Source organism: Cicer arietinum, chromosome 4 (assembly GCF_000331145.2).
Source record: "Cicer arietinum cultivar CDC Frontier isolate Library 1 chromosome 4, Cicar.CDCFrontier_v2.0, whole genome shotgun sequence".
Lineage (NCBI taxonomy): Eukaryota > Viridiplantae > Streptophyta > Magnoliopsida > Fabales > Fabaceae > Cicer > Cicer arietinum.
The window spans coordinates 59172126-59198944 of NC_021163.2; the positions used below are offsets into that span (position 1 = coordinate 59172126).

Sequence of the window (26819 nt, forward strand, 5' to 3'; positions counted from 1 at the left end):
AAATAATTTTAATTTTTTTTAGATATTAAAAATAATTAATATACAACTTTGTATCTTATTATTATTATTATTATTATTATTATTATTATTATTATTATTATTATTATTATTATTATTATTATTATTGCATCGACAAATATATTTATTATGTATGTAATGCACAAATAATAATTAATCAATTTAATAAATAATTTTTATGTCTTTTTCTCTTAATAGTTATCCAATGTATGTATTTATCATGACCATTTTCGAAAGATTTTAAAATGTGTAGGAAAATTTTACAATTTTAATAATTTCTACTTAACTTATACAATTTTTGTTTATTCAGATATCTTATATACTTTAATGAAAATAGAATATGCAATTATCAATTATATAAATTTTCACTTAAATCATAGTTAATATTTTATGTCTATAAGTTCTCACAGTTAAATGGTAAAATTTTGATATCGTAGACAAAATTTAAATTCAACCCGAAACGGTTGTTAAATGGTGATTAATTCTACTTTGATTACTAATAATTTTTCCATCCCTAACAAACTTATTAATTTTTTATGATTAAGTTTTTGCAAAAATTATTTTTATCATATTATTTAAAGAGTAAAAATACTTATTTAATTACAAATTTTATAATTTTTTACATCTCATATATTTTTCTTCTAACCTTACTTATTTACAAAATTAATATATTAATAAATTATATATATGATATTAAAAAAAAATTAAATCCGTGCAAAGCACATATAATATTCTAGTTGATTATTGAAAGATACATTTGAAAATAGAAATAACAATATAATTCGCATCCGTAGATACTCACTGAAACCCGATTAATTTGAATGGAAAAAACCGACTTTGATTGGTTTAGAAATAATATCTACCTCGCACCCACATCCGAACCTGTCCCGCAAGTAATATTATAGTAGTTTTTGAATTTTCTATACGTATACATATTAAATATACTTAATATTTTTTTAAATATTAAAAATTATAATCCTATCTTTATAAAAAATAATTTTTAATTTTATTATTGTATAATAATTTTATTATATTAATTATAATATAATAAAAAAAAAGACTCTTTTTCGAAATTAAGAAAATTCTAAAATGATATTTAAAATTGCAAATTCTCAATTACACTAGTGTCTCTAATAGAACATTAAGGGTTACATTTGGCGACAAAAAATACAATTTGTCCTAATGATTTTTTGGATGTGATACGTTTGTTTAACAAGGATTCACACATATTCACTACCTTAGGTTTAACAAGGATTCACCACAGCAGAAAAGGAAGCGCGATAGTCATCAGAATCTATGACATTTCTCGACCGAAGAGGTATTTACTACACAGAAGCTTCTTGATGTGATGAGTCACTATGTTGAATGACCTAAGAGTTTTCATGTGACTTGCTACTAGGCTTTGTTGTTGTCAAAGGAGAGTTAAATTGAAGAAAATATGAGTAAAAAGAGAAGATAGTGGAATGAAACCAACCATAGGTGTTGTTGTTGTGTGATGAAGGAACAATTTGAAGAGGTTTAGCTTCTATTGTCACATTCACATGAAACTTTTTCTTTTCTTAGTGGCTCTGTTTGTTTCTGATAAAAATGAATTTTTTTCTTTCTAAATTATTCTCACTTTTGAATGAAAAAAATTAAAATAAAAATGAAGAAAAAAGGTGACAAATGTGATCAGACATAGTGAAATACACACAAAAACCAAGCTTACGTTCAATATTATTAGGCACGTGACTACATCTCCTTCATGTCTTTACCTTGTTTTAAAACTAAATTATTAATAATGATATATTTTAATTTGGCTTAATTGCAATTTTGGTCCCTCTATTTTAGCTGAATTGTGAAAGTAGTCCCTCCATTTTGTTTCTCCCCAGTTTTGGTCCCTCAAACTGAATTTTAGTCCAAAACTTGATGAAATTTCATTTTTTAAAACCATACTACACCATTTATAATCATATATTTCAGGTATAATTGTTGCAAATGAAACCTTGAGATATTGTGTGGCTTAAATAAATGCAAAAAAAATGAAATTTTATCAAATTTTGGACTAAAATTCTGTTTTAGGGACTAAAACTGAGGAGAAACAAAAGGAAGAGACTACTTTCGCGATTCAACTAAAATAGAGGGACTAAAACTGCAATTAAGCCTTTTAATTTCAATATTTTCACGGTAAAAAAGTTTGGGACGTAAGAATGCATCTTAAGAAAAGTATTTTTTAGCTTGTGAGGGATATTTGGTTACTGAATAATATCAAGCTCATATGATGTTAGTACAAAAAGCACTTAGTACAAATATAAAATAATTAATAAATGATGTTAGCACAAAAAACTTCTTCTCTTTCGCATGTTATGCTATACTCACTACGGGTACCTTCCAAAATCTTCAATGTCCACGAAACATCGTTACAAACATCATTCAAAACTTGTTCCAAGCTACTCCACTCACTCAAACACGAACATGAACACCACCTGTTCGACAATATGCCCCACCTAAATGTTTCCTCAATTAACCGTTCCATGCTTAACTTCTTACACCAAAACCTTCCCTTTCAAGCTCTTTCATTACTCAAGAAACACTTTCACTTTCATTTGCTTCAAAATGTTGATGAGGTGACACTTGCATTGTCCTTCAAGGCTTGTAATGGAGAGTTCAATTTGGGTTCCCAAATCCACGGATTCGCGGTGTCTACTGGGTTTGTTTCCCGTATCGCCGTGTCGAACTCGCTTATGAAAATGTACTGTAAAGCTGATAAATTCAAATGCGCTTTGCGTGTTTTCGAGAGTTTGAGTCATCCTGATATTGTTTCTTGGAATACTATTCTTTCTGGGTTTGACAAGAGTGTAGATGCGTTGAATTTTGCGTGTTTTATGCGTTTAAATGGGATAGTTTTTGATCCTGTGACATACACTACTGCTCTTTCCTTTTGTTGGGATGATGATCTTGGGTTTTTATTTGGGTTGCAATTGCATTCTCTTATAGTTAAATGTGGATTTGGCTGTGAAGTTTTTATAGGGAATGCACTTGTGACAATGTATTCTAGGTTGGAGGAATTAGATGATGCTAGGAGAGTGTTTGATGAAATGCCTATAAGAGATTTGGTTTCTTGGAATGCGATGCTTTCGGGGTATGCTCAAGAAGGGGAGTGTTATGGGTTGGAAGCTGTTTTGTTGTTTGTTAACATGGTGAGACAAGGTATGTTGCTTGACCATGTTTCCTTTACGGGTGCGGTTTCTGCTTGTGGTTATATGAGAAACTTAGAGCTAGGGAAGCAAATTCATGGTTTGGCTCAAAAAGTTGGTTATGGAACACATGTTGCAGTTTGCAATGTTTTGATTTCGACTTATTCAAAATGTGACGTTGTTAGAGATGCAAAGGAAGTTTTTTGGGTCATGAGTAATCGAAATGTGGTGTCTTGGACGACAATGATTTCTATTGATGAAGATGATGCGGTGTCTCTCTTTAATGCTATGAGAATTGATGGTGTGTATCCAAATGATGTTACATTTATAGGATTATTGCACGCTATAACAATCAGGAATATGGTGACAGAAGGTCTTATGATTCATGGGTTATGCATAAAAAGTTGCTTTTCATCAGAAAAAAATGTCTCCAATAGCCTTATTACCATGTATGCTAAGTTTGAGTCCATTCAAGAATCAAAGAAGGTTTTTGAGGAGCTTAACTATCAAGGAACAATATCATGGAATTCATTAATTTCAGGGTATGCTCAAAATGGCTTGTATAAAGAAGCTTTCCTTACATTTTTGTCTGCAATAAAGGAAATAAAGCCCAACCAATACACATTCGGTAGTGTGTTAAACACCATTGCTGCAGCCGAGGATATATCTTTGAAACACGGACAACGTTGCCATTCTCACTTGATCAAACTTGGTTTAAGCACCGACCCATTTGTCGCTGGGGCTCTGCTTGACATGTACGGCAAGCGTGGAAATATTAACGAGTCTCAAAGAGTATTCAACGAGACGCCTGAAAAAACACAGTTTTCTTGGACAGGAATGATATCTGCCTATGCTCGACATGGAGACTATGAGTCGGTGATGGGTTTATATAAGGAAATGGAGAGGGAAAGTTGCAGTCCTGACTCCATCACTTTCCTTTCTGTTTTGGCTGCATGTTGTAGAAAAGGAATGGTTGATGTAGGCCATAGAATATTTGACACGATGGTGAAAAAACATTCAATTGAACCAACCCCCGAACATTATTCAATTATGGTGGACATGCTGGGTCGTGTGGGACGACTAAATGAGGCTGAAGAGTTGATGCATCGTATTCCAGGCGGACCTGGACTATCGGTGTTGCAAAGCTTGCTCGGGTCTTGTAGATTACATGGAAATGTGGAGATGGCAGAGAGGGTTGTTGATAGTTTGATTCAAATGGACCCTGCAAGTTCAGGTCCATATGTGTTGATGGCAAACTTGTATGCTGCGAAAGGGAATTGGGAGAAAGTTGCTCAAGTGAGAAAAGGGATGAGAGGGAGGGGAGTGAAGAAGGAAGTTGGATTTAGTTGGGTGGATGTTGCAAATGTTGATTCCTTGCATTTGCATGGTTTCTCCTCAGGGGATAAGTCACACCCTGAGTCTGAGACTATTTGTAGAATGGCAGATTTTCTAGGATTGCAAATGATGTTTTCAAAAGATAGTGGAGTGAAGGAAGGTGATAGGTAACTGAAAACTCTCTCTTTTATTGTATTCTATCACTCTATTGTGCGTTTCTCTTCTAACTCACTCTATTTTGCTCTTTCTTGCAGTCGGTTACTCTGTACACAAACCTAGGTGACATCAATTGCGAAATCTTCTGTGACGAGTTTCCTAAAACCTCCGAGGTAGTTACTCTTCACTTCCATGCCTGCTTTTCTGTTACTTGTGCATACTCATATTGAAATTTGAAACCCTTGCTTCATGTAAATATAAATTATTTTACAAATTAAATTCAATTTCCGATGCTAAATTATCTATCACCCCTTAAATTCAATTTTTATGTGTAAATGTTTTTCAACCAGAATTCACCGCAATATTAAAGGTTTTATGATTCAAGGAGGGGACCCAACTGGTACTGACAAAGAGGGACTAGTATATGGGGGCAAGAAATTCAACGATGAGATAAGAGAATCTTTGAAGGTGAGTTTTTCCTCCTGCATTTTGGTAGTAATTGTTAGATATGTTAGAGCAGGGCAAAATATACTGTATGGATTTCTATGTTTGATGAATTTTAGAAAACAAATGAAACTGGACTCCATAGGTTAACAAGGTATATAGGAAAAATATTGCATAAACGCAAATATCAGAACTATGAAATCTTGGTCTATAAAGGGCACATAGTTTCTATTAGAAAAATGTCGCTTTGATTAACATGGCATTAAGATATACTGCTATCAAGATGATCCAATTGAAAAACATCTTTGCATTCAATATGGCTTTTTAAATTACTTCAAGTAATCTATTTCATCATATTTGAGAGTTTTTTCTATAACTCAAATTAAGAAGTCCTCAAAAGAAATCTCTTTTTCTCTATAGCTAATTCAGTGTTATTTGTTACGCCTTTCAAATTTGTAAACTTATGGGATTTTATCATATTTAAGAAACCATCAGTTCTGTCATAACCTAGTAAATTGTTCTTACTCCTTAGCATTTGAAAAATGTTATTCCAGGTTCCAACTCTTAATTATCTGGTCGAAGGTCGATTTTACTGTTATTGAAATATAATTATCTTACCGTAGTTATATTTAAGTATCTTAATGTGAATTTTTTTGGTTTATGGTGTGGATTGGGGGGATCGGCATAAGTATATGGAGCAATTATATACATTTTTGTGTGTTCCAGCAGAATGCAAAGGGAATATTGTCAATGGCTAACAGTGGTCCAAATACTAATGGAAGTCCGTTCTAAATAAGTTATGCTAAACAGCCACATTTAAATGGATTTGAAGTTCTTGATCTCATGGAAAAGGTATCTTCATCGTCTTTTTTTTTTATATATATAAACAAAATTGGGTTGAAGAGAAAAATTGAGTTGAAAAGGTACCTCGGACTTGTAAGCTATGTTTGCATATTTATTTAATTAAGAAGAAAAAAAAAAGTGGATTGGTCAGTATTAAATGAAATGGATTTCATTCCATATGTTTCATCCTTTTTCATCTTATTTTTAACGATCCAATTAAGTGGGTCTTATTGTGATTTCATTCTATTTCATCAATTTAAACTAGCTCTGACAACACAGTGAAGGTGTATTTTTTTTAGAGTCTCATACTTGTGTATTTTTGTTGTTACCAATATTCACTTAAATGACTCATCTAGAATTCACTTGCAACATGCACTCGGGTGGCAACCGGGGCAGGAGATCGACCACTTGCAGAGATAAGACTCATAACTCTACATTCTAATCCACTTGCTGGTTAGACTAAAGTCTACTGCTTATGTAAAATTGAAGTTTCTATTTTCCAAAACAATTGATCTAACTTCTAAATAGAACATAATTCTTACATGCCAGATGAATTGAGATCTTCTGATTTAAAGATTTTTATTTTGGTAAAAATAGTCAAATGTACATATAATATATTTGATGAAATTTTTTGTGATGACGAGTTACTGCAATTTGCCAACATTGAATATTACTTTTGTCTTGATTATTTGTTGCCATTCACTTTTTTAATGGATGTTGTACATAAAGGATAACTTTCAAGCATATTATGAAATCTAGTAACTAATCTAGTCTTGAAAATATCAGACTCCAAAGATAGTTTAAACTTGGTGTGACAATAGAGATGTTGGAATTATTTAAACTTAGTGACAATAGAGATGTTGTAATTAGATTGGCGGCAATAATTGTGGACCCTGAAATTGATCTCAATCGTCAAATCGAAATCAATGGTTAAAATTAATTGAATGAATATATAATATGATCTGGTCATTTCTCAACTCAATGGTTGAGATTTAAAATGTGGAATACTGCAGGCGATCTAGATCATTCATTGCTAACGTAGGCATTTCTATGCATTTGTGATTTCCTTATTTTTATGTTTTCTACCATTGTTATATTGTGAAGCGGTTGTAAGAGATCTAAATCCCTCAACTTTGAGGTCGTTGGTATTTTGAGTGATTCTCTAGTGGTAATCGACCATGGATTATCTGTCCAGTCATCCATAATAGAATTAGCCTAGTAGTAAATACACATTTGATATTAAGCAACAATGCAAAGGAGTGAAAGGACCAATATTTCTAGATGAAAATGAGTAAATGCAGGCCATGTTGAATAAATAATGTTGTTAACAGATAGTCAAAATTGCATTGCATGCAGTCTTATAATGTTGTTAACAGGTAGTAATAATTGGTTCAATGTTTTGTCTCATGACAAAATGTTAATAATGACAAAGAAAGAACCAAAGACCTTACCCATTTGAGTGGTTTTTCTTTTCAATGTTTAAATGGTCATGTCATGCCAATTTTTTCTCTTTTATTTTCGTTAAACATGTTGTTTATTTTTATTTTTGTTACTCTTTCTAATAGAGGTTAGTTATTTGATTAGCTTATTATTATGTGATAAATTATATGGAAGCTTGTGTTATATTGTCTCTTGTGCCTCATCTATGATAAATTATATGATACTCTTAACCATAAAAAAGTTAATCAAACAAATAAATAATTAAAATAGCAAATAAGTAATTCCGTCCAAAATAAAAATAACCTATTTCAATACATCTTTTTGTAGAATTAAGAACATCAACTAGCAAACTACAATTATAAAAATAAACCTCGTCAATTGGCTCAGTTGGTAAAAAATTGTAAATAAGTTAGTTGATAGTTTGATAAAAGAGAAATTAATAAGTTGAATTTAAATTAATTGATAAAATTAATGATTAAATTAACTGATAAATACATAATTATATAAAATAATATTTTTAATATATATATATATATATAAATATATTTATAATTAAGATAATGAGAATAATGCACGTGTTTGTGTAGTATTTCTTAATTAGAAGAGAAAGAATATTATTATTATTAATAGGAAGAATATCTTCATCACGATTGTTCCACCAATTGTTCATAGAAATGTTAAATATAACAATATCCTGAATAAATGAATAAACGTTGCATATATGAAAAAGGAAAATCCGACATTTATGATATATAATAGATACATAATATATAAATATAAGAGGATCGGAATTTATTATTATTATTATTTTGTTCATTTTTATATGACATGGCTCAAATAGTCATGATACATATCAAATTAAAGTAGTTGTAAAAAATAATCTTTAATATATGTATAAAGAATATTAAAAAGGCACAATTAATTTATCTAATTATATTTAAAATTGATTTTTTTTTAATTTAAACTTAATGATACATTTTTTTAATTGTTTCTTTAATATTTGAAATATGTAACAATTATTTTTCTAAACTAAAAGTAAAATTATCTATTTAAATACAAAGTTAAAGTTTCAATTAACTGTACATCCAAAGACTCAATCTCTATCCTAACAAAAAAAGCCTAAAAGTAACAATGTAATGAAATAATCTTCATTTATGTTTTCATTGTCTATAATCTATACAAGGTGTTAACCCACGGGAAATTTATATTTTTTTTTATCAAAACATTTATATTTATACTTCAAAAGTGATCATACATCGAATATTGAAACTAAGATGTTAAAGAAATTACAAACCAAAAAGTTGAATGAAGAACATGCATATCGTGAACGTGAAAGTTATTTCTACAATGTGTAGAAGAAGCAGAAAAGTATCCACAAGAGAAACCTCAGAAAAGTATTCAAGTGTTTTTAGAGGAGAGTTGTTGAATTAATTGCAACACAGTCTCTGTATAGAAGTGATAGTTATAATCATTTAATTGAAAAATCAACTTTTGAAAATTAAAATATTTTGTTATATGTATGTGTGTACGTTATTACATTATAAAGATTTATTTTTGTTTTTGTTTTTCTTTTATTATGAAAAAAAAAAACATTGATTTTGCTCAAATAGAAAACTATGGACACTTTTGAAGTATAAATATAAATGTCTCGTGGGTCAACATCTAGTTTTATTCGATAAAAAAATTCTATTTTTTAAAATTAATTTTAGTTTTAAGAAATTTAATTTGTATGTGACAGTAAATTGTTCTTGTTTAAAAAAAATGTCTGTAACTGAATTCTCATCTAAACGTATAAGTTAATTACTAAGAATTGCATATGAAATTTCGTTAAAAAAGAAAAAAGTAACTAAGAGAAGATCTGGTAGATTTGATTTTACAACTGCTACAAAAAAAAAAAAGGAAGATGAAAGATTGCATTAAAAAAAACTTTGTTCTTATTTTAAGAAAAGAATAAATTTTATGGAAAAAAAATCGCACTTGATTTATTTTTGACATTTCAAAATCTTTTAGCCAATGTATTTTCAGCATCCAATAATCTTTTAGCTGAATTTTCTAAATCCAAAATTTTAACCAATATATTATTGATTTTCAAAATCTTTTAGCTGAATTTTCTACATCCAAAGATCTTAATCGATGTATTATCGATTTTCAAAATCTTTTAGCCGATTTATTTCTATCATTTCAAAATATTTTAATTGATGTATTTTTAAATTTCTTATTCTTTGTAATCAATATCTTTTTCTTGACATTTTTAAACTTAAAGTGTAATAAACAAATTCTAACTTAAGATTAATTAGTTAACTTGGTTAGTTAGTTACACTAGCTAATTAGTATTTTCAACTAGTTAGATGTTTATCTAATTCACTATATGAGTATTTATAATCTTTAATACATATAATTAACTATCTTTATTATTAATATTATCTAATTTTTTTTTATCGATTACTTGAATAAGAATTGTAATACATTTATAATTTACAAGTGCTTCTAATATATATAATGTTTGTTTCTTTAATTAAAAGGTGTAACACTTAAATCTTTAAATTAAAACTAAAATTTTTATTTATTTAAATTAAATTCTCAATTACTCAAAAGTTTAATAGAAAACCTAAATTCTTCTCAATCTCTGTCATAATTGGACATAAGTTTTATATAACTGCATGACTGATCTTGCACAGAATATTAGGGAAATAAAAAATATTAAATAAAATATTATAATTGAAATTCATAAAAATCATATAGTTTATTTAAAGTTTTTATTGACATAAGTTTTACAATTTTTACAAATAACACTTTTTTTTTATGTTTAAACATAGTATGTCTCTTAAAAAAAAATACCCAAATTAATTGCACAACACATTCAAACAAATTCATAATTCTCAATATATTACAATTGCATTGACACTATACTTTATTGTATCTATACTATACTAATCAGAAAAAATATGAGGGACAATGTAGTCTGAATGGAGATGCGAGGTGAGAGAACAGATGCATCGCGTAAATGCATAAATGACATAAATATTTTAATAATTTATCATTATTATATTAATAACCTATTATTTTATTAAAAAATCCGTCAATACCGTCGTCTCATCTCAATCGTTCGATCTCGAACGGTCTAAATTTTAAAATTATAATTTTTATTTAAAAATATTAGAATTTATTTTAAAATTCGGATGTAGGGGAACTTGATAAGTGGATATTATCAAATCCAAAACCATAATAAAAGAAAGCTCTACATTCCAATAACGTTTAACCAAATTAAAAGCCTAAAATCTCTAGGCTTCACATTGCTCGTGTTGGCCCAATACTAGATATCATTTCTTAATATTGGACTTTTCATTTGGACTTTTCACTTGTAGCGTGACTCTATAGTCTTGAATCCCTCAATTTAATAAGCCACTCTAGTAACTCACATATCATTCTCTCTATTTGGTGTCTACCATTCTCATTAATTCTCTCAACATGAACAGCATCAGCCTAGAACAACTCAAAAACGAGAATATCAATTTGGTATGTATCTTCGCTCTTTTTATTTTTATTTTTTATTATTCATAGAACATTAATGTACGTGAGTTACTGGCTTATTAAATTGGTATGTATCTTCACTATTGATAATGGTTCACATGGAACTCCAACAATATGATGCACATATCTCAACTTCTCACATCAATAATAATAATAATTATTATTATTATTAAGTCTTACCATTGGATTTTTCCTTCAATCTTTTTTTTTTTCTTCAAGAACTGTTTGTTACTGAGTTGCGCTTAGTTAGTTGAGTTAGGCCTATTAGGAAAGCTTGTTTCACTTTCATTTTTATTAGGTATTTATGAAAATTATATAAATAAAGCAATTAATATATAACATTTCATAGGGTTTTATAAAAAGATAATTAATTGAAATACCTTATATAACATTAATGAGATAACTTATTATATATTTTATTGTTAGGCAAGGATTAAATTATATATTTATAACTTAATAATATTTATTAATTTAATTTAATCTATTTTTATGTTATTTTATATATCTTCAATATAATCGATTATTATTATTATTATTATTATTATTATTTTATAATATTAAATTTAAATATATTATATGATATAAGATAAATATTAATACATTAGTTTTACTAGACAAATTCCCATATCAATTGTTTTTAATCTTTACGGTTAGTACAGTGGCAAAAAGCATCATATTTTCTTCATTGATTTTTTTTTACACTCATTGATGTGACATTATTGTTGTGTTGTTTGTTAATTACTAGGATCAAATTCCATTAGAAGAGGTTTTTGAGCAATTGAAATGTTCAAGACAAGGTCTCACATCAGAGGAAGGAAGCAAAAGGCTTCAATCGTTTGGACCAAACAAATTAGAAGAGAAAAAGGTATTATATTATATATATTAACCTGGTATATTACCGTAAGTTGCACGAATTTAATTAAGATATCTAAAAATATTTTTGCAAATGAAAAAATAACAATATTGATACATATATTGTTAAAAATAAATTTGAAGAAAAGAAAAATTATTATTAAATTGATACTATTAAAAATTTGATAAATGTTTATATTAAAAATAATAAAAATGTATATAAAAAAAATATATGTAGATTTGTAAGTTTGATAAACATTTTAAAGACAATTAATATAATTTTTGTTGGATCCTAAAATGTTCACTTAATTTAAAAGACATATCATATTTCACCGTAATAATGCGAGTTTATATATATATATATATATATATATATATATATATATCTTTTTAAATTTATTTTTTTAATTGTTTTATTTTGAAATTTATTTCTCTAAACGTCCTACTTTTTTTCTTCAGTAAGACGTTGTTCTATGGGGAAGCGACTTCTAACTAAAGAGTTTTTATTTTATTTTATTATATTTTAATATTTGTTTATTAGTAGAATTATTAGTTTAATTTAAAAAAAATAAAAATACTAATCATAAATTAAAATAAAATATATTAATAAATTATAAATTAATTTTATATTTTAATTATTATTTTTATAATAAATAATTATTATAAATTATAAATAATTAAAATATTTAAAAATTCAAAATACTATTAATAAAATAAAATACATTAATAAATAATAATAATAATAAAATACATTAATAATTATAATAATAATTTTAATAATATTATAAATTTAAATAATAATAATAAAAAAATAATAATTTTAATAATAATGTGTCAAAACAAATAGAAATAAGTTCTTATAATAAGAGGAGGAAGTTGTTTGCCAAAACAAATGAAGTGTCCCTAATATTTTGATGATAAAAGAGAGTTGCTATAATAAGAGCATCTACAACGGGAGTGAAAATGAGTTCGTCTGACAGCGTGTAATTACTTAACTTCTAATTTTTGGTGGGTTCACCGTTGGAGTTGTGCCAATGTGTCATCACGGTACTGTCAAGAAGGAACGGTGCTTCATAACAGTTACCTTTTTTTTCTACCTTTTATTAATTTATTAATAATAATAAATTAATCATTTTTTTTTATTAATTTATAGCCGTTAACTTCTTTTTAATTTATTAAATAATAATAATTTTCTAACCATTAGCTTTTTTGTAGTTAATATATAACCGTTAGCCTTTTTTTTCTCCTTTAATTACGATTGTTAGCTCATTAATAGAAACAATTTGTTACTCATACTTTTTCTTCATAATTTTTGTTACAGAAGTTTATTAAAGTTTTTATTAACGTACTTTTTTATTTATTTTTCCATTTAAATTAATATTTTAAGTTATAATAAAATTAAATATTAATGTATAAATTAAAGTAATAAAATATAATATGATTTTTTAAAAGTTAAACCGTAAAAAATGAATGAGTTGATTTAGGGTGATGTAGCATAGTAGAACTTGAATCATGTTTCACCGTTGGATGCCAAAACAAATGAGGTGTCCCTAATAATTCGATAAGTGGAAGTTCGTAGAATAACGTGTCAAAAAAAACAAATAATGTGTCCCTAATATTTTGACTCTAAAATAACAACTTATTTACTTAACACCTAAATATTAGGTACACGTAATTTATCTTGAAATGTTATTATAACAACTTCTTACTGTTATAACAACTTCCTCGTATTTGTTTTAACACGTTATTATTAGAATTATTATTCTTATTATTATTAAATTTTATAATATCATTAAAATTATTATTAATGTATTTTATTATTTATGTACTTTATTTTATTTTAATTGATTATTAATATTTTTATTTTTTAAATAATTAAATTAATAACTCTAACTGAATAATAATAATATTTATTTTAAAATAATTATTATAAATTTTAAATAATTTATAATAATTATTTATTATAATAATAATAATTAAAATATAAAATTAATTTATAATTTATTAATGTATTTTATTTTAATTTATTATTACTATTTTTATTTTTTTAAAATTAAACTAATAATTCTATTAATAAATAAATATTAAAATATAACAACAACAAAAAAACTCCTCAATTAGAGTCGTTTCCCAAGGAAACGACATTTGTTTAGAAAGTTTGTTCTTCAGGTGGTCGGTTCCTCGACCTCTTATTAAAGAAAAAAAATAGAACATTTAGAGAAATAAGTTTTAAAGTAGGGCAATTGAGAAAAAAATTTGAAAAGAGGGATATATATATATATATATATATATATATATATATATATATAAAAACTCTAATACTGCAATTATAAAAGAACTTTCTACATATCTTATATATTAGTGTAATTGTTTATATTTACTTTTTGTTAGAACTATTAATATTAACTCGTTTGTATTAAGAATCATTCAACCTATAAATGTTGTAGCATATTTATCTCACGATGCGACTTGAATTTCTCCTATTAATTAAAATAAAGAAACCATACCTCATATAAGTATATTTTGAAACACATAATTTAGGTTTAGTATATTATGTTATACTTTATATTTTTAAATTAATAATGAAAATTAACAAACTAAATTAATTTATCTTATCAGTGAATAAATTTTATAGTGTTAATTTCAACAACAATTACAAGTTATCTTTTTTATCCTTATTTTAAATATATATATATATTTCTTCTTATATCAAACTCTCTTTATTTCAAAGATGACCAATTCTCCATTTTTTAACGAATAAATAATAGATTAACAAAAAAAATATTCTATTTATATCGTATTATATTGCTTTCAATTTACGGTTTCTAAGTATCATTTTTCCATCATTTCATATTACAGAAAATAAAATTAATCTCATTCATTTCAAATTTTATGATAAAATTATAAAATATAATTATACTTAAAAAAAGAAATATATATTTATTTTATAATAATAAATGTTATTATTTGCGTCAACAAAATAATAACTATTAATATTTTTGAAACTACTATTGTAAGGGACTTTTGAAAGTATTAATTTTATAAGTGTTGGGGACAAAATCTATTCTTTTTTAGAAAAATTATTGAATACTTTAAGTTGAAAATCATTAAAAAAATTAATATAAAATATTCTATTAATTTATACAAAAGACAATATGTAAATTTTTATATTAAAATACATCTTTATTTTTAATGACAACTAATACAAAAAAAAAAAATATGTAAACTTTTTTTAGGCTTTCATTCAGCTACGCTTATTTTTTTCAACATTTATAACTTATCAACCTAGTATTAAAGTTTCCATGAATACACTCCCTTTAATTTTGTTTTTCTTCATTTGACATAACCTTATATTTTCTCATTATTTCAGTCACTCGCTTTTTTTTTTCCTTGAACCATCACAATGACAAAAGTAATTTTGCATGAATTTATTGATTGTCCAATAAATTTAATATTTAGTAGCAAAAATGATATTTGTACATAGAATTATCTTGATGACATGTTTTGAAACCCATTCACTTCAATTTCCTTCATTTCTATTGGAAATAAATTTGTGATGGCATAAATTTATTTGATATTATAAACTGTCCAAAGCAAGATTATAAGAATAAGAATAAAAATAAAAATCATTTGAAAAACTTAAAACTACATACAATTTTCATTTTGGATATAAGTACACACAATTCTATGAAAATGATTGATGTAGAATTGAACAAAACACTACTTCAATATTAAAAAATAATGGTACTTTTCAATCTAAAAACACACACAACCTATTTTATTAGGAGTTGTAAGAAGATGAGTACTATTAAACAATTAAAAATTAAACAAAATACAATAATCTCACATTTATGCTAATTTTTCCATTTAAAGAAGTTGAATGCACATAACCTACCACCATAAACGCATATGCTTGACGAATATAAAACCAATGAATAAGAGTAATATACGTATGAAAATGTGATCAAATTGCTTTTATTTTTTTTAGTGACCAAATTGGATCTCACAATATTATCATGGTTGAAGTTGAATCTTCACTCTTTCACCAACAAAAAATTGAATCTTGACTCTATATCTTTTTAAGTAGTTTTATCATTAGACAATGGATTCATTTTATAACCTAAACTTAACTACATTATTATTACTATTATTATTGAATAGAATAAGATATTTTTTTTAACCAATAGAATAAGAGATGGTTGAAGATTATGCATGTTAATTTCTACAAATTCATATGGTTTTAGAATACATAGTAATGTAGAAGATTATGCATTACAAACTCATATGAATAGTTAGATGCATATTAATATGTAATTAATGATTTTTGAGATGAAATGGTTTATTATAGGAGAGCAAGTTTTTGAAGTTTTTGGGATTTATGTGGAACCCTTTGTCATGGGTTATGGAAGCTGCTGCTATAATGGCAATTGCTTTGGCAAATGGAAGTGGAAGGCCACCTGATTGGCAAGATTTTGTTGGAATCATTGCTTTGTTAGTTATCAATTCCACAATTAGTTTCATTGAAGAAAACAATGCTGGTAATGCTGCTGCTGCTCTCATGGCTGGTCTTGCTCCCAAAACCAAGGTAGCTTCCTTTTTTTTCCTAATTTAATTCTTCCTAGTGTATGAGTCTGATGAAATCACGGTAGCACTGTGAATTTGTTGAAGTTTCAAAGTGTAGCTTTTGCCAGAATCATGGTGGCAAACTGTGATTCAGCAAAACTCTCGCTGTTAATCCAAACATGTACCATGTAGCATTATCTTTATTCAATGTATATGCATGTGTAGGTACGTATAGTTTACTGATAAGTGGGACAGTCTTTGGGCTCGGCCTAAACATTTGGTTGACTGCGACAGGGGTTTGGGGGGTGAAGCCTAAGATATGGCTTAGGGGTAATCTTGTAAGCTGGACAATAGTATTCAAGCACAAGTTGTACTATGTAAGCCTTAGGCTTGAAATAATACAAATGTATTGCAGCTGCACTGCAATCGGAAACGTAGGCACAATTGATCGAACTTCATGATCAAATATCACGTGTTCTCTGTTTTCGTTTTTCGTAATTGTTTACCTTTGAAGGATTGCTTTTCTAACACTGTGTGCATGCATTATTTGTAGCATTATCTTTTTTTAATGTTTGTTCAACTTTTGGGGGAATAAAAAATTTCAGGTACTAAGAGATGGTAAATGGGGTGAACAAGATGCTGCAATTTTAGTACCCGGAGACATAATCAGCATTAAATTAGGAGATATCATTCCAGCTGATGCGCGTCTTCTTGAGGGAGATCCTTTGAGTGTTGATCAATCCGCTTTAACCGGAGAATCACTTCCTGTGACAAAGTATCCAACTGAAGAAGTGTTTTCAGGATCAACTGTCAAGAAGGGTGAGATTGAAGCAGTTGTGTATGCTACTGGTGTTCACACTTTTTTCGGTAAAGCAGCTCATTTGGTTGATAGTACTAACCAAGTTGGACATTTTCAAAAAGTGCTTACATCTATTGGAAATTTCTGCATTTGTTCAATTGCTATTGGAATTCTTATTGAGCTTATAGTGATGTATCCAATACAACATAGAAAGTATAGAGATGGAATTGACAATCTTTTGGTGCTTTTGATTGGTGGAATTCCAATTGCAATGCCAACTGTTTTGTCTGTTACAATGGCTATTGGTTCTCATAGGCTTTCACAGCAAGGTGCAATCACAAAAAGAATGACAGCTATTGAAGAAATGGCTGGAATGGATGTTCTTTGCAGTGATAAAACTGGAACTCTCACTTTGAATAAGCTTAGTGTTGATAGAAACTTGATTGAGGTGTTTGCTAAGGGTGTAGATAAGGACTTTGTGATACTTTTAGCAGCTAGAGCTTCTAGGATTGAAAATCAGGATGCTATTGATGCTGCAATTGTTGGAATGCTTTCAGACCCACAAGAGGTAAGTGTTTGTTTTCTTTCAAAAAATATGATCAATGTTTTTTTAAACAGCCAATGTTAGTATTGTTAGTAATTTTCATTATTTATTTATTTATTTATTTTTTCTTTGTATGATGGTGGCTGGAATTACATTTGGTTTATGATTGATCAGGCAAGAGCTGGTATCAATGGGGTTCATTTTCTTCCATTCAATCCTGTAGACAAGAGGACTGCTCTTACCTATATTGATTCTGATGGATATTGGCATAGATCTAGCAAAGGGGCTCCTGAACAGGTAAAATCGCACAATCGCAATACTTAGGGGGTCAAAAGTTGATTTAAGCCTTTAAATAATGACTCACTAAGCTATGTTTTTATGTTCTTTTAGATATTGAACCTTTGCAACTGCAAAGAGGGTGTGAAGAAAAGGGTTCATGAAGCGATTGACAAGTTTGCGCAGCGGGGACTTCGATCTTTAGGTGTTGCTTGTCAGGTAAGTAATAATGATGTATCAGCTATGTTTAATTTTCTAGTTGATTAAATTGCATTGTTTTATTTTTTCTTGTATTGTATATGATTTGTGTAACAGGAAGTACCTGAGAGAACAAAAGATAGTCCTGGTTCACCATGGCAGTTTGTTGGTCTTTTACCACTATTTGATCCTCCTAGGCATGATAGTGCAGAAACAATTCAAAGAGCTCTTGATCTTGGTGTCAATGTCAAGATGATTACTGGTAAGATTTGAGTCCGTACTTTCTGGTTTACATAGTTCTAAATTGCTTTCTGTAACTATAGTTACAGCCGCAATTTAAAGGTTTTAGAGGTCTCTGCAACTGTAATTGTAGCCGCATGGGCCACATTTGCCTACATAATTTAGAATCATTTGTAGCTTTCATTCCATAATTTAAAGTTTATAGCTTTGAAATTATTGGTGGTGTTTGTGGTTCTGTAGGGGATCAGCTTGCCATTGGTAAAGAAACAGGTAGAAGGCTTGGAATGGGAACAAACATGTATCCATCATCTGCATTGCTTGGTCAAAACAAAGATGCTTCTACTTCAGATCTTCCTATTGGCGAGCTGATTGAGAAGGCCGATGGATTTGCAGGAGTATTTCCCGGTATGTACTTCAGTTAAACTATTTTATTCACAACTATATCCTTATTCATCAATCAAATAACTGTATTTTTTTTAAATAATCTCAGATTGGAACTTCTATTATTTTTCTTTCAACTACATCTAACATACTTGGTCATCACTTCTGTTCAGTTTTTGAAGCTGCTATATCATTATCTCTAGTGTAGCTAGGTTTCAAATTTCTCAACATTTCTATCATTTTAATCTTTTTTTTTCTTTGTATGATATGGTAGAACACAAATATGAAATTGTGAAGATGCTGCAAGAGAGGAAGCATATATGTGGAATGACAGGAGATGGTGTAAACGATGCGCCTGCGTTAAAGAAAGCAGACATTGGAATTGCTGTTGCTGATGCTACAGATGCAGCTAGAAGTGCTTCTGATATTGTCCTCACTGAGCCTGGTCTTAGTGTCATCATTAGTGCTGTTCTCACAAGCAGAGCCATTTTCCAAAGGATGAAGAATTATACTGTTAGTTTCCTTGAATATATAATTAATTGTTTGAATTAATTTAATGTTCTTAGTTGCCTAATCTCAAATTTGAATTGTTGAACAGATTTACGCTGTGTCGATCACCATACGTATTGTGGTATGTGTTGCAGTAAGCTTAACAAAAAAAAGTGTTAGATTTTTTTCTATGTACTTGAACATTTAAATCATATACTTAATGATTATTGATTTTTCATTTTTCAATTTGGCAGTTTGGTTTTATGTTTATTGCTTTGATTTGGAAGTTTGATTTTGCACCCTTCATGGTTTTGATCATTGCAGTACTTAATGATGGTAAGATAACATGTTCTTAACCTTCCATGTTATTCTTTTACTAGTACATAAATCTTTAAGTTAATGTCCTAATTCACTACCATACATTTAGGTACCATTATGACAATATCAAAGGATAGAGTGAAAGCATCTCCACTACCTGACAGTTGGAAACTGAAGGAGATATTTGCTACTGGCATTGTGCTTGGCAGTTACATGGCACTAATGACAGTCATATTTTTCTGGGCAATGAAAGATACCGACTTCTTTTCGGTAAATTAACTTACATTTTTTTTTCTTTTTTGAGTTTAATTTTGATATACCGTCAACTATCAAACAATCATATGTGTGACTTTAAAAGTAGTTATAATTAAAGTCAGACGTTTTTTAATAATTTGATCCGACAATTATGATTGTTTGTATTTGACAGTGCAAAAAAAAATTTACGCTGACGATATATTTGAACTAAATTCTTTCTCAATATCATAATAACCAACTAGGAAAAATGCTAAGCACTATTAGGTTTAAATGTTGCAGGACAAGTTTGGTGTGAGGTCTTTGAGACATAGTCCTGATGAGATGATGGCAGCTTTATACCTACAAGTCAGTATAATAAGCCAAGCACTAATTTTTGTTACTAGGTCAAGAAGTTGGTCTTTTGTTGAAAGACCTGGTCTTCTACTACTAGGTGCTTTTATGATTGCTCAGCTGGTAAGCTTGAACCTCTTCTTATTTTTCAATCAACAATACTATGGTTCTGTTTAAATTGATTTATTTGAGCATATCTACTAACATAAGCACTTGTGAGAGGAGAGCTTATGGAAACAACTTATGACATGTCTATATGTTGTTTTCAGTTAATTTCCACAAGCTCTGTAGGATAGCTTATGAAAACATCTTATAGCTTTACATAAACACTTACATGATAAGCGCATATAGTATAAGCTCTTATTTAAATTGTTTATCCAGATAGGGTATATATAAAGTTACATGTGTTTTAGCTTCCTAATCACTATTATCTTTCTTTTGTGGTTACAATAGTTTGTTATGTAATTGGCAGATTGCAACTTTTATAGCAGTGTATGCTCATTGGGAGTTTGCAAGAATAAAAGGAATGGGATGGGGTTGGGCTGGTGTAATTTGGTTGTATACTTTGGTAACCTATATCCCTCTTGATTTACTCAAATTTGCAATCCGATATATTCTGAGTGGCAAAGCTTGGGACAATCTTTTGGAAAACAAGGTAGGTTCTTTTTATTTTAGCTTAGCATTTGTCTCATTGTTGATGACGAGAAGCCTTGAATTGTCTGCAGTCAGCACACCGATGACTGTTGGATTGAGATCAAACTGTTCAAATTTCATTACAGATTTTGATTTTCTTAAAATAACTGAATTATCATGTTTGAAAGACTATGGAATTATCTAATTTTTTTGATGATTTCTCATCATAGACTGCCTTCACTACAAAGAAAGACTATGGAAGAGAACAGAGGGAAGCACAATGGGCAGCAGCACAGAGATCACTTCATGGTCTTCACCCTCCATCTACCTCCAACACTTACACTGAAGGTAGTAGTAGCTATAGAGAGCTTTCAGAGATTGCAGAACAAGCCAAGAAACGTGCTGAAGTTGCAAGGTAAGCCATATTTCAATGGTTGAAAATGATTCAAGAAGTGGAAATTATGTATTCAAGAGTAATGAATAATGTAGCACTCACTTGATATAGAAGGTGTTTTCGATATTCCACACAGACTTATGTAGTTATATTCAATCACTTCTATTTTTTAAAATTATTATCGAGATTTAAGGCTGTTAAAAAATCTCAAAAATTGAATCGCACTGCTAAACTGAACTTTGATTGTAGTTTTTGAACCAAACTAAATTAGTAGTTTTTGAACCAAACTAAAAGATTTTGAAAATGAATGTATTACAGGCTTATGGAGAGGAATACTCTAAAGGGACGTGTTGAGTCAGTGGTGAAGCTGAAGGGACTTGACATTGATACAACTAAGCAGAATTATACATTTTGAGAATTGGTTCAATGTTTTGTCTCATGACAAAATGTTACTAATGACAAAGAAAGACTCAAAGACCTTACCCATTTGACTGGTTATTCTTTTGAATGTTAAATGATCATGTCATGCCATTTTTTTTTTTGTTGTTTTTTTTTTCCGTTAAACATGTAGTTTATTTTTATTTTTGTTACTCTTTCTAATAGAGGTTAGTTATTTGATTATCTTATTATTATGTGATAAATTACATGGAAGCTTGTATTATATTGTCTCTTGTGCCTCATCTATGACAAATTATATGATACTCTTAACCATAAAAAAGTTAATCAAACAAATAAATAATTAAAATAGCAAATAAGTAATTCCGTCCAAAATAAAAATAACCTATTTCAATACTTCTTTTTGTAGAATTAAGAACATCAACTAGCAAACTATAATTATAAAAATAAACCTCGTAAATAAAAAATTGTAGATAAGTTAGTTGATAATTTGATAGAAGATAAATTAGTAAATTGAATTTGAAGTAATTGATAAAATTAACAATTAAATTAACTTATAAGTATATAATTACATAAAATAATATTTTTAATATATATATATATATATATTAATTAAGATAATGAGAATAAAATACGTGTTTGTGTTCTTGGAGAGGAAGAATATTATTATTAATATTTATTTAAGAGAGGGAGTAGATGCCAAGTCATATTCCTCTAAAGTTTTGCTAGTACTAACTAAATTTTGCTCCCTTTAGTAAATGGATCCCTTGTGTTAAAATTTTATATTATCAAATCATGTCAAATTTTGTCTAACTCTCTTTATGAATGTTCTATTTCACAAAGAGATATATAAATCAATACAAATTTTTCACATGACAAAAGAGGGGCACACATGGCTAAGTGCATTGTGTCATTCTTCCATTTAAATTTTTTAATATATGAATAGAAATTACCATAGATGTAAATACCCAAAAAGTAGTATTCAAAGTGGCTATCATATGATATGTGATTAAGAAAAGAACAATATAAAACTGATGTAAGACATTGGCCAAATTGAAACAATTGAAGGGGTAATTGATGTTTGTGTATACAGCTATGATCTCACTATAACAAGTAAAATATAGAAAAAGAGCACCTACACACTATGTATGGGACCAAACTAATTTTCTATGTATAAAACAAATTTAAGATGCACTTTTAATAAAGAAGTTGCATCCCCAACTCCAAGAGCAATTCCACTTCAACCTCATCACACAAATTTATATGGCCATTACCCTGAGTGCTTTGTCAGATATATTCTCAAAATTCACAAGAAAGTTTCAATAAGGATTTCTCTTTGGTGAAAGTTATATATGAAGCATCAAACACATATTGACATTAACACGTAGACATCAGTAATAATTTAACAAAATAGAAGTAATATCACCACATATATTGATGTCAGACACCAAACACACCTTCAATTTAAAGTGTCGTGCTATATAGATTACTATTGTTTTGTTTCCTTTAATAGAGTATTGTTACCGTAGTATTTAAATATGAGTTATATCACTATAAATTCAAATTCTTACCGTAGTATTTAAATATGAGTTATATCACTATAAACTCAAATTCTTTTCACTGATAATAAGATTGAACTACAATTACTTTGTAATTGGAGACGTAGACATATTTTTCCAATTCTCGTTACCAAACATCACATTTCATTGTTTGCGTTTTATCGTTTTATTTATCTTTTGAACCGAGTTGTTGTTCGAACACCCTTTAACTATATAACCATGCAGTCACTAAAACCAACTAAGCCAAATATTTCATACACTATAGAACCAACACAACAACAACAACAAAATGAGTTCTCACACCTTCCTTGTTAACCTCTTTCTTTTGCAACTCATAGCTAGTACTTGTCATGCAGCAAAACTTAGTATTGACTATTACAAAAACACATGTCCAAATGTTGAATCAATAGTCCACAATGCAGTTGAGATGAAACTTCAACAAACATTTGTTACAGCACCTGCTACACTTAGACTCTTCTTCCATGATTGTTTTGTTCAGGTCATCAAAAGTTTTTAATCTTCTTTTCTTGCATGCACTACTAAACTAAAGTACTAAACTTTATTATAATAATGTATTACAGGGTTGTGATGCTTCTGTTATGTTAGCTTCAAGAAACAGCACTTCAGAGAAAGATAATCCTATCAATCTTTCATTAGCTGGTGATGGATTTGACACTGTGATCAAAGCCAAAGCTGCAGTTGACAGTGTTCCTGGCTGTCAAAACAAGGTTTCATGTGCTGACATTTTGGCATTGGCAACTAGAGATGTCATAGCATTGGTAAATTATCAAAATTCATAAAATTTCATAATTTTTTCAAAATATTTTAAATATTAGAGCAATTTTTTCATTAAATACTAGTAGTCTTTTAAATAATTTCATCAACAAAGTTTAGAGCAGTATCAAAGATTGCGACGCAAGTATGACTGTAATTGTAATTTAAAACCCTGGTTGGAAGGTTGTGTCAATTTATAAGAAAATTTATGGAATATCATTCTTTTTTTGGCTTGAATGTATAACATCAATAAAAAATTTGGCTATGTAGATAATTGTAATATTTTTATTTCTTGTACAATTCTGTTGAATACACGAAAAATTGGTTTTCAGACAGGAGGACCATCTTATGAAGTAGAGTTGGGAAGACTAGATGGAAGAATCTCTACAAAAGCAAGTGTGACAAACCATCTACCTCATCCTGAATATAAACTAGCAAAGCTAACAAAAATGTTTGCTTCACATGGCCTCACCCTTACTGATCTAATTGCTCTATCAGGTATTTCATTCATATAAATGACCAAAAGACTTGTTAGCTTGAGAGTATGAGATTTTATTGTAGAGTGATTGTGATATACTGATTAGAGTCTATTTGGATTGACTTATTTGAGCTTATTTGCTTACATAAACACTTGTGAGGCTGTTTGAGTTCTGTAGCACTGACACCTTTGATGAAAGGCGTGTCCCGGTATCCGATACAACATTGTCACCTTGATTACATTCAATTAATTCATTTTCTCAAATATTACCAGTTTCGACATGTCAGTGTCGTGTCCGCCTGTCCGATGTCGGTATCCGTGATCATAGTTTGAGTGAGCTTATGAGAACAGCTTATGACATGATAAGCTGTTTTCAATTTATTCGCATAAGCTTTCTAGGATAGCTTATAAAGCAGCTTATAACTTATATAAAAACAGTTTGACTTTTTTTTTTTTTGTATTTTGTCGATGAAATAGGTTATTCATAAGCACTTACCCTATAAGTGTTTATGCTATAAACTTTGAATTAACCTGTTTATCCAAACAAGTTTTCCTATCCCAAAAAGTTCTAATGTAAATTGAAATGAGTTGTTGCAGGAGCACATACTATTGGATTCTCTCACTGCAGCCAGTTTTCCAAAAGAATTTACAACTTCAGAAGTGGGAAGATAATTGATCCATCACTTAATCCATCATATGCAAAACAGCTTCAACAAGTGTGTCCAAAAGATGTGGACCCCAGATTAGCCATTGACTTGGACCCTACTACACCTAGAACATTTGATAATCAGTATTACAAGAATCTTCAGAAAGGAATAGGACTACTCTCTTCTGATCAATCTTTGTTTACTCATAAAAGTTCAAAAAGCCTAGTGAACTTGTTTGCATCCAACAACACAGCCTTCGAAAAATCTTTTGTCATTGCTATAACAAAGCTCGGCCGAATCGGGGTCAAAACTGCAAGCCAAGGCGAAATCAGGCACAATTGTGCGATGATTAACTGAGTCATTCACTTTGTTTTGTGATCATTATGAAATATTTCTTTTAGTTTCTTGTTGTTTTATTCTTTCTGTTGTAAAGAATGTACAAGGCTGGTCTAGGAATGAGGATAATAAAACAAATAAAAATGTTATCATTGCATTTTCCAATTTCCTCTTATAAAGATGCGATCATATCATTACTAAAGCACCAGATTTCATCAGAACAAAACAATTAAGCGTGCTTTTGTGAGAGTAGTACAAGAACGGATGACCTCCTTAGAAGTCATCTTTTGGAACCTCTCCTGCCTTTCCATTCCAAAAAACATGGATGTAGAAGAAGGGAGAGAAAACATATATTGAAAGTATTGAGAAAAGGTATCAATATCAATATATTGAGCTTTGAGCAACTATATCATTACCAATATATGGAGCTCTTAATGCGGACTTAATAACACAACACTAATGTTATCCAAGGAAGAAAAAAAAGTAAACTCTATCAATGATGTTATTTGATACTTGAGAATAGTATTTCCTCCTAGCATAGATTATAAGAAAAGGATTAACCCTTCAAATTTTTACAAGCCTGCCATTTTTTTTAATAACTTAAAAGATAGATTGACTAGCTCTTTGAATCTTTCTCCGTCGTTATGTGATTTTGTTCGCAGAAAAAGCACTAAACCATTTCTTGAAAATTGTCCAAGCTCCTTAAACTGTATAGTGCTGCTGAATTGTATCAATGTCAAGTCCCTTCAGCTTCACCACTGACTCCACATGTCCCTTCAGAGTGTGAAGCTCCCTAAGCCTGTCACATATTTTCAAAAATTGTTAATGATACCTAACTTATTATCTAAGCAATATCCCTCAATATATATAATGCCTTACCTTGCAACTTCAGCGCGTCTCTTGGCTTGCTCCGCAATCTCCGAAAGTTCCCTATAGCTATTCTTCTCATTGAAAAGGTTGGAGGCTTCTGGAGGCTGAAGACCATGAAGTGTTCTCTGTGCAGCTGCCCATTGTGCTTCTCTCTCTTCTTTGCCATAGTCTTTCTTTGTAGTGAAAGCAGTCTGTGATGAGAGAAGCATGAACGTGATTAGATCAACAGTGCAAAAAATAATAAATAAGATAATATGTATAGGAAAATGAAAGAAAAAAAGTCACCTTGTTTTCCAAAAGATTGTCCCAAGCTTTGCCACTCAGAACATAGCGGATAGCAAATTTGAGTAAATCAAGAGGGATATAGGTTACCAAACTGTACAGCCAAATTACACCAGCCCAACCCCATCCCATTCCTTTTATTCTTGCAAAGCCCCAATTAGCATACACTGCTATAAAAGTTGCAACCTGTAAATTACAGAACACACTATTGTTACCACAACAAACTTTGGTGCCTCTCTAAACGTTTATTCATACTATATAT

General features: G+C 29.1%; 4 protein-coding genes across 11 annotated transcripts in view; 3 read left to right on the forward strand and 1 right to left on the reverse strand.

Moving 5' to 3' along the window:
* The first annotated feature begins 1905 nt into the window (after positions 1-1905).
* On the forward strand, positions 1906-6660 carry LOC101513383 (pentatricopeptide repeat-containing protein At4g32430, mitochondrial-like). 7 transcript variants are annotated; one of them, XM_073366889.1, is made up of 5 exons: positions 1917-4696; positions 4784-4858; positions 5036-5153; positions 5856-5981; positions 6329-6660. In XM_073366889.1, the coding sequence occupies exons 1-2, from the start codon at positions 2325-2327 to the stop codon at positions 4806-4808; spliced, it is 2397 nt and encodes a 798-aa protein (XP_073222990.1). In that variant the 5' UTR covers positions 1917-2324; the 3' UTR covers positions 4809-4858; positions 5036-5153; positions 5856-5981; positions 6329-6660. The 7 variants fall into 7 exon arrangements, with proteins under 7 accessions (XP_012570699.1, XP_073222990.1, XP_073222991.1 ...); XM_073366890.1 differs by having other exon boundaries at positions 6369-6660; XM_012715243.3 differs by having other exon boundaries at positions 5859-5981.
* Positions 6661-10800: 4140 nt separating this feature from the next.
* On the forward strand, positions 10801-21883 carry LOC101513928 (plasma membrane ATPase-like). Of its 2 annotated transcripts, XM_004498523.4 has the most exons (16): positions 10801-10928; positions 11689-11808; positions 16144-16380; positions 16964-17725; positions 17876-17998; positions 18092-18196; positions 18293-18437; positions 18656-18820; positions 19071-19309; positions 19395-19427; positions 19540-19621; positions 19713-19873; positions 20138-20311; positions 20661-20843; positions 21052-21236; positions 21534-21883. In XM_004498523.4, exons 1-16 carry the CDS (start codon positions 10881-10883, stop codon positions 21628-21630), a joined length of 2859 nt encoding a protein of 952 aa, XP_004498580.1. In that variant the 5' UTR covers positions 10801-10880; the 3' UTR covers positions 21631-21883. The 2 variants fall into 2 exon arrangements, with proteins under 2 accessions (XP_004498580.1, XP_027189109.1); XM_027333308.2 differs by lacking the exons at positions 10801-10928; positions 11689-11808 and having other exon boundaries at positions 15803-16380.
* Positions 21884-23223: 1340 nt separating this feature from the next.
* Positions 23224-25557, forward strand: LOC101514270 (peroxidase 45-like). Its single transcript, XM_004498524.4, has 4 exons — positions 23224-23669; positions 23752-23949; positions 24277-24442; positions 25020-25557. Exons 1-4 carry the CDS (start codon positions 23460-23462, stop codon positions 25424-25426), a joined length of 981 nt encoding a protein of 326 aa, XP_004498581.1. The 5' UTR covers positions 23224-23459; the 3' UTR covers positions 25427-25557.
* Positions 25558-25765: 208 nt separating this feature from the next.
* LOC101514586 (plasma membrane ATPase 4) overlaps positions 25766-26819 on the reverse strand; it is an 8239-nt gene continuing 7185 nt past the window's right edge. Inside the window, exons 14-16 of the mRNA XM_004498525.3 lie at positions 26561-26743; positions 26285-26466; positions 25766-26204 (exon numbers count right to left, since the gene is read on the reverse strand). Of these exons, the coding sequence (XP_004498582.1) occupies positions 26108-26204; positions 26285-26466; positions 26561-26743 (462 nt within the window). The 3' untranslated portion in view covers positions 25766-26107. The remainder of the gene's footprint in view (positions 26205-26284; positions 26467-26560; positions 26744-26819) is intronic.

Coding starts and splice junctions, on each gene's coding strand:
- LOC101513383 (XM_012715244.3), top strand. CDS start 2,325: ATGATGTTAGCACAAAAAACTTCTTCTCTTTCGCATGTTATGCTATAC. Junction 4,697..4,783: donor GGAGTGAAGGAAGGTGATAG/GTAACTGAAAAC, acceptor TCTTTCTTGCAG/TCGGTTACTCTGTACACAAA.
- LOC101513928 (XM_004498523.4), top strand. CDS start 10,881: ATGAACAGCATCAGCCTAGAACAACTCAAAAACGAGAATATCAATTTG. Junction 18,821..19,070: donor ATTTGCAGGAGTATTTCCCG/GTATGTACTTCA, acceptor ATGATATGGTAG/AACACAAATATGAAATTGTG. Junction 19,874..20,137: donor AAGATACCGACTTCTTTTCG/GTAAATTAACTT, acceptor TAAATGTTGCAG/GACAAGTTTGGTGTGAGGTC.
- LOC101514270 (XM_004498524.4), top strand. CDS start 23,460: ATGAGTTCTCACACCTTCCTTGTTAACCTCTTTCTTTTGCAACTCATA. Junction 23,950..24,276: donor CTAGAGATGTCATAGCATTG/GTAAATTATCAA, acceptor ATTGGTTTTCAG/ACAGGAGGACCATCTTATGA. Junction 24,443..25,019: donor TGATCTAATTGCTCTATCAG/GTATTTCATTCA, acceptor GAGTTGTTGCAG/GAGCACATACTATTGGATTC.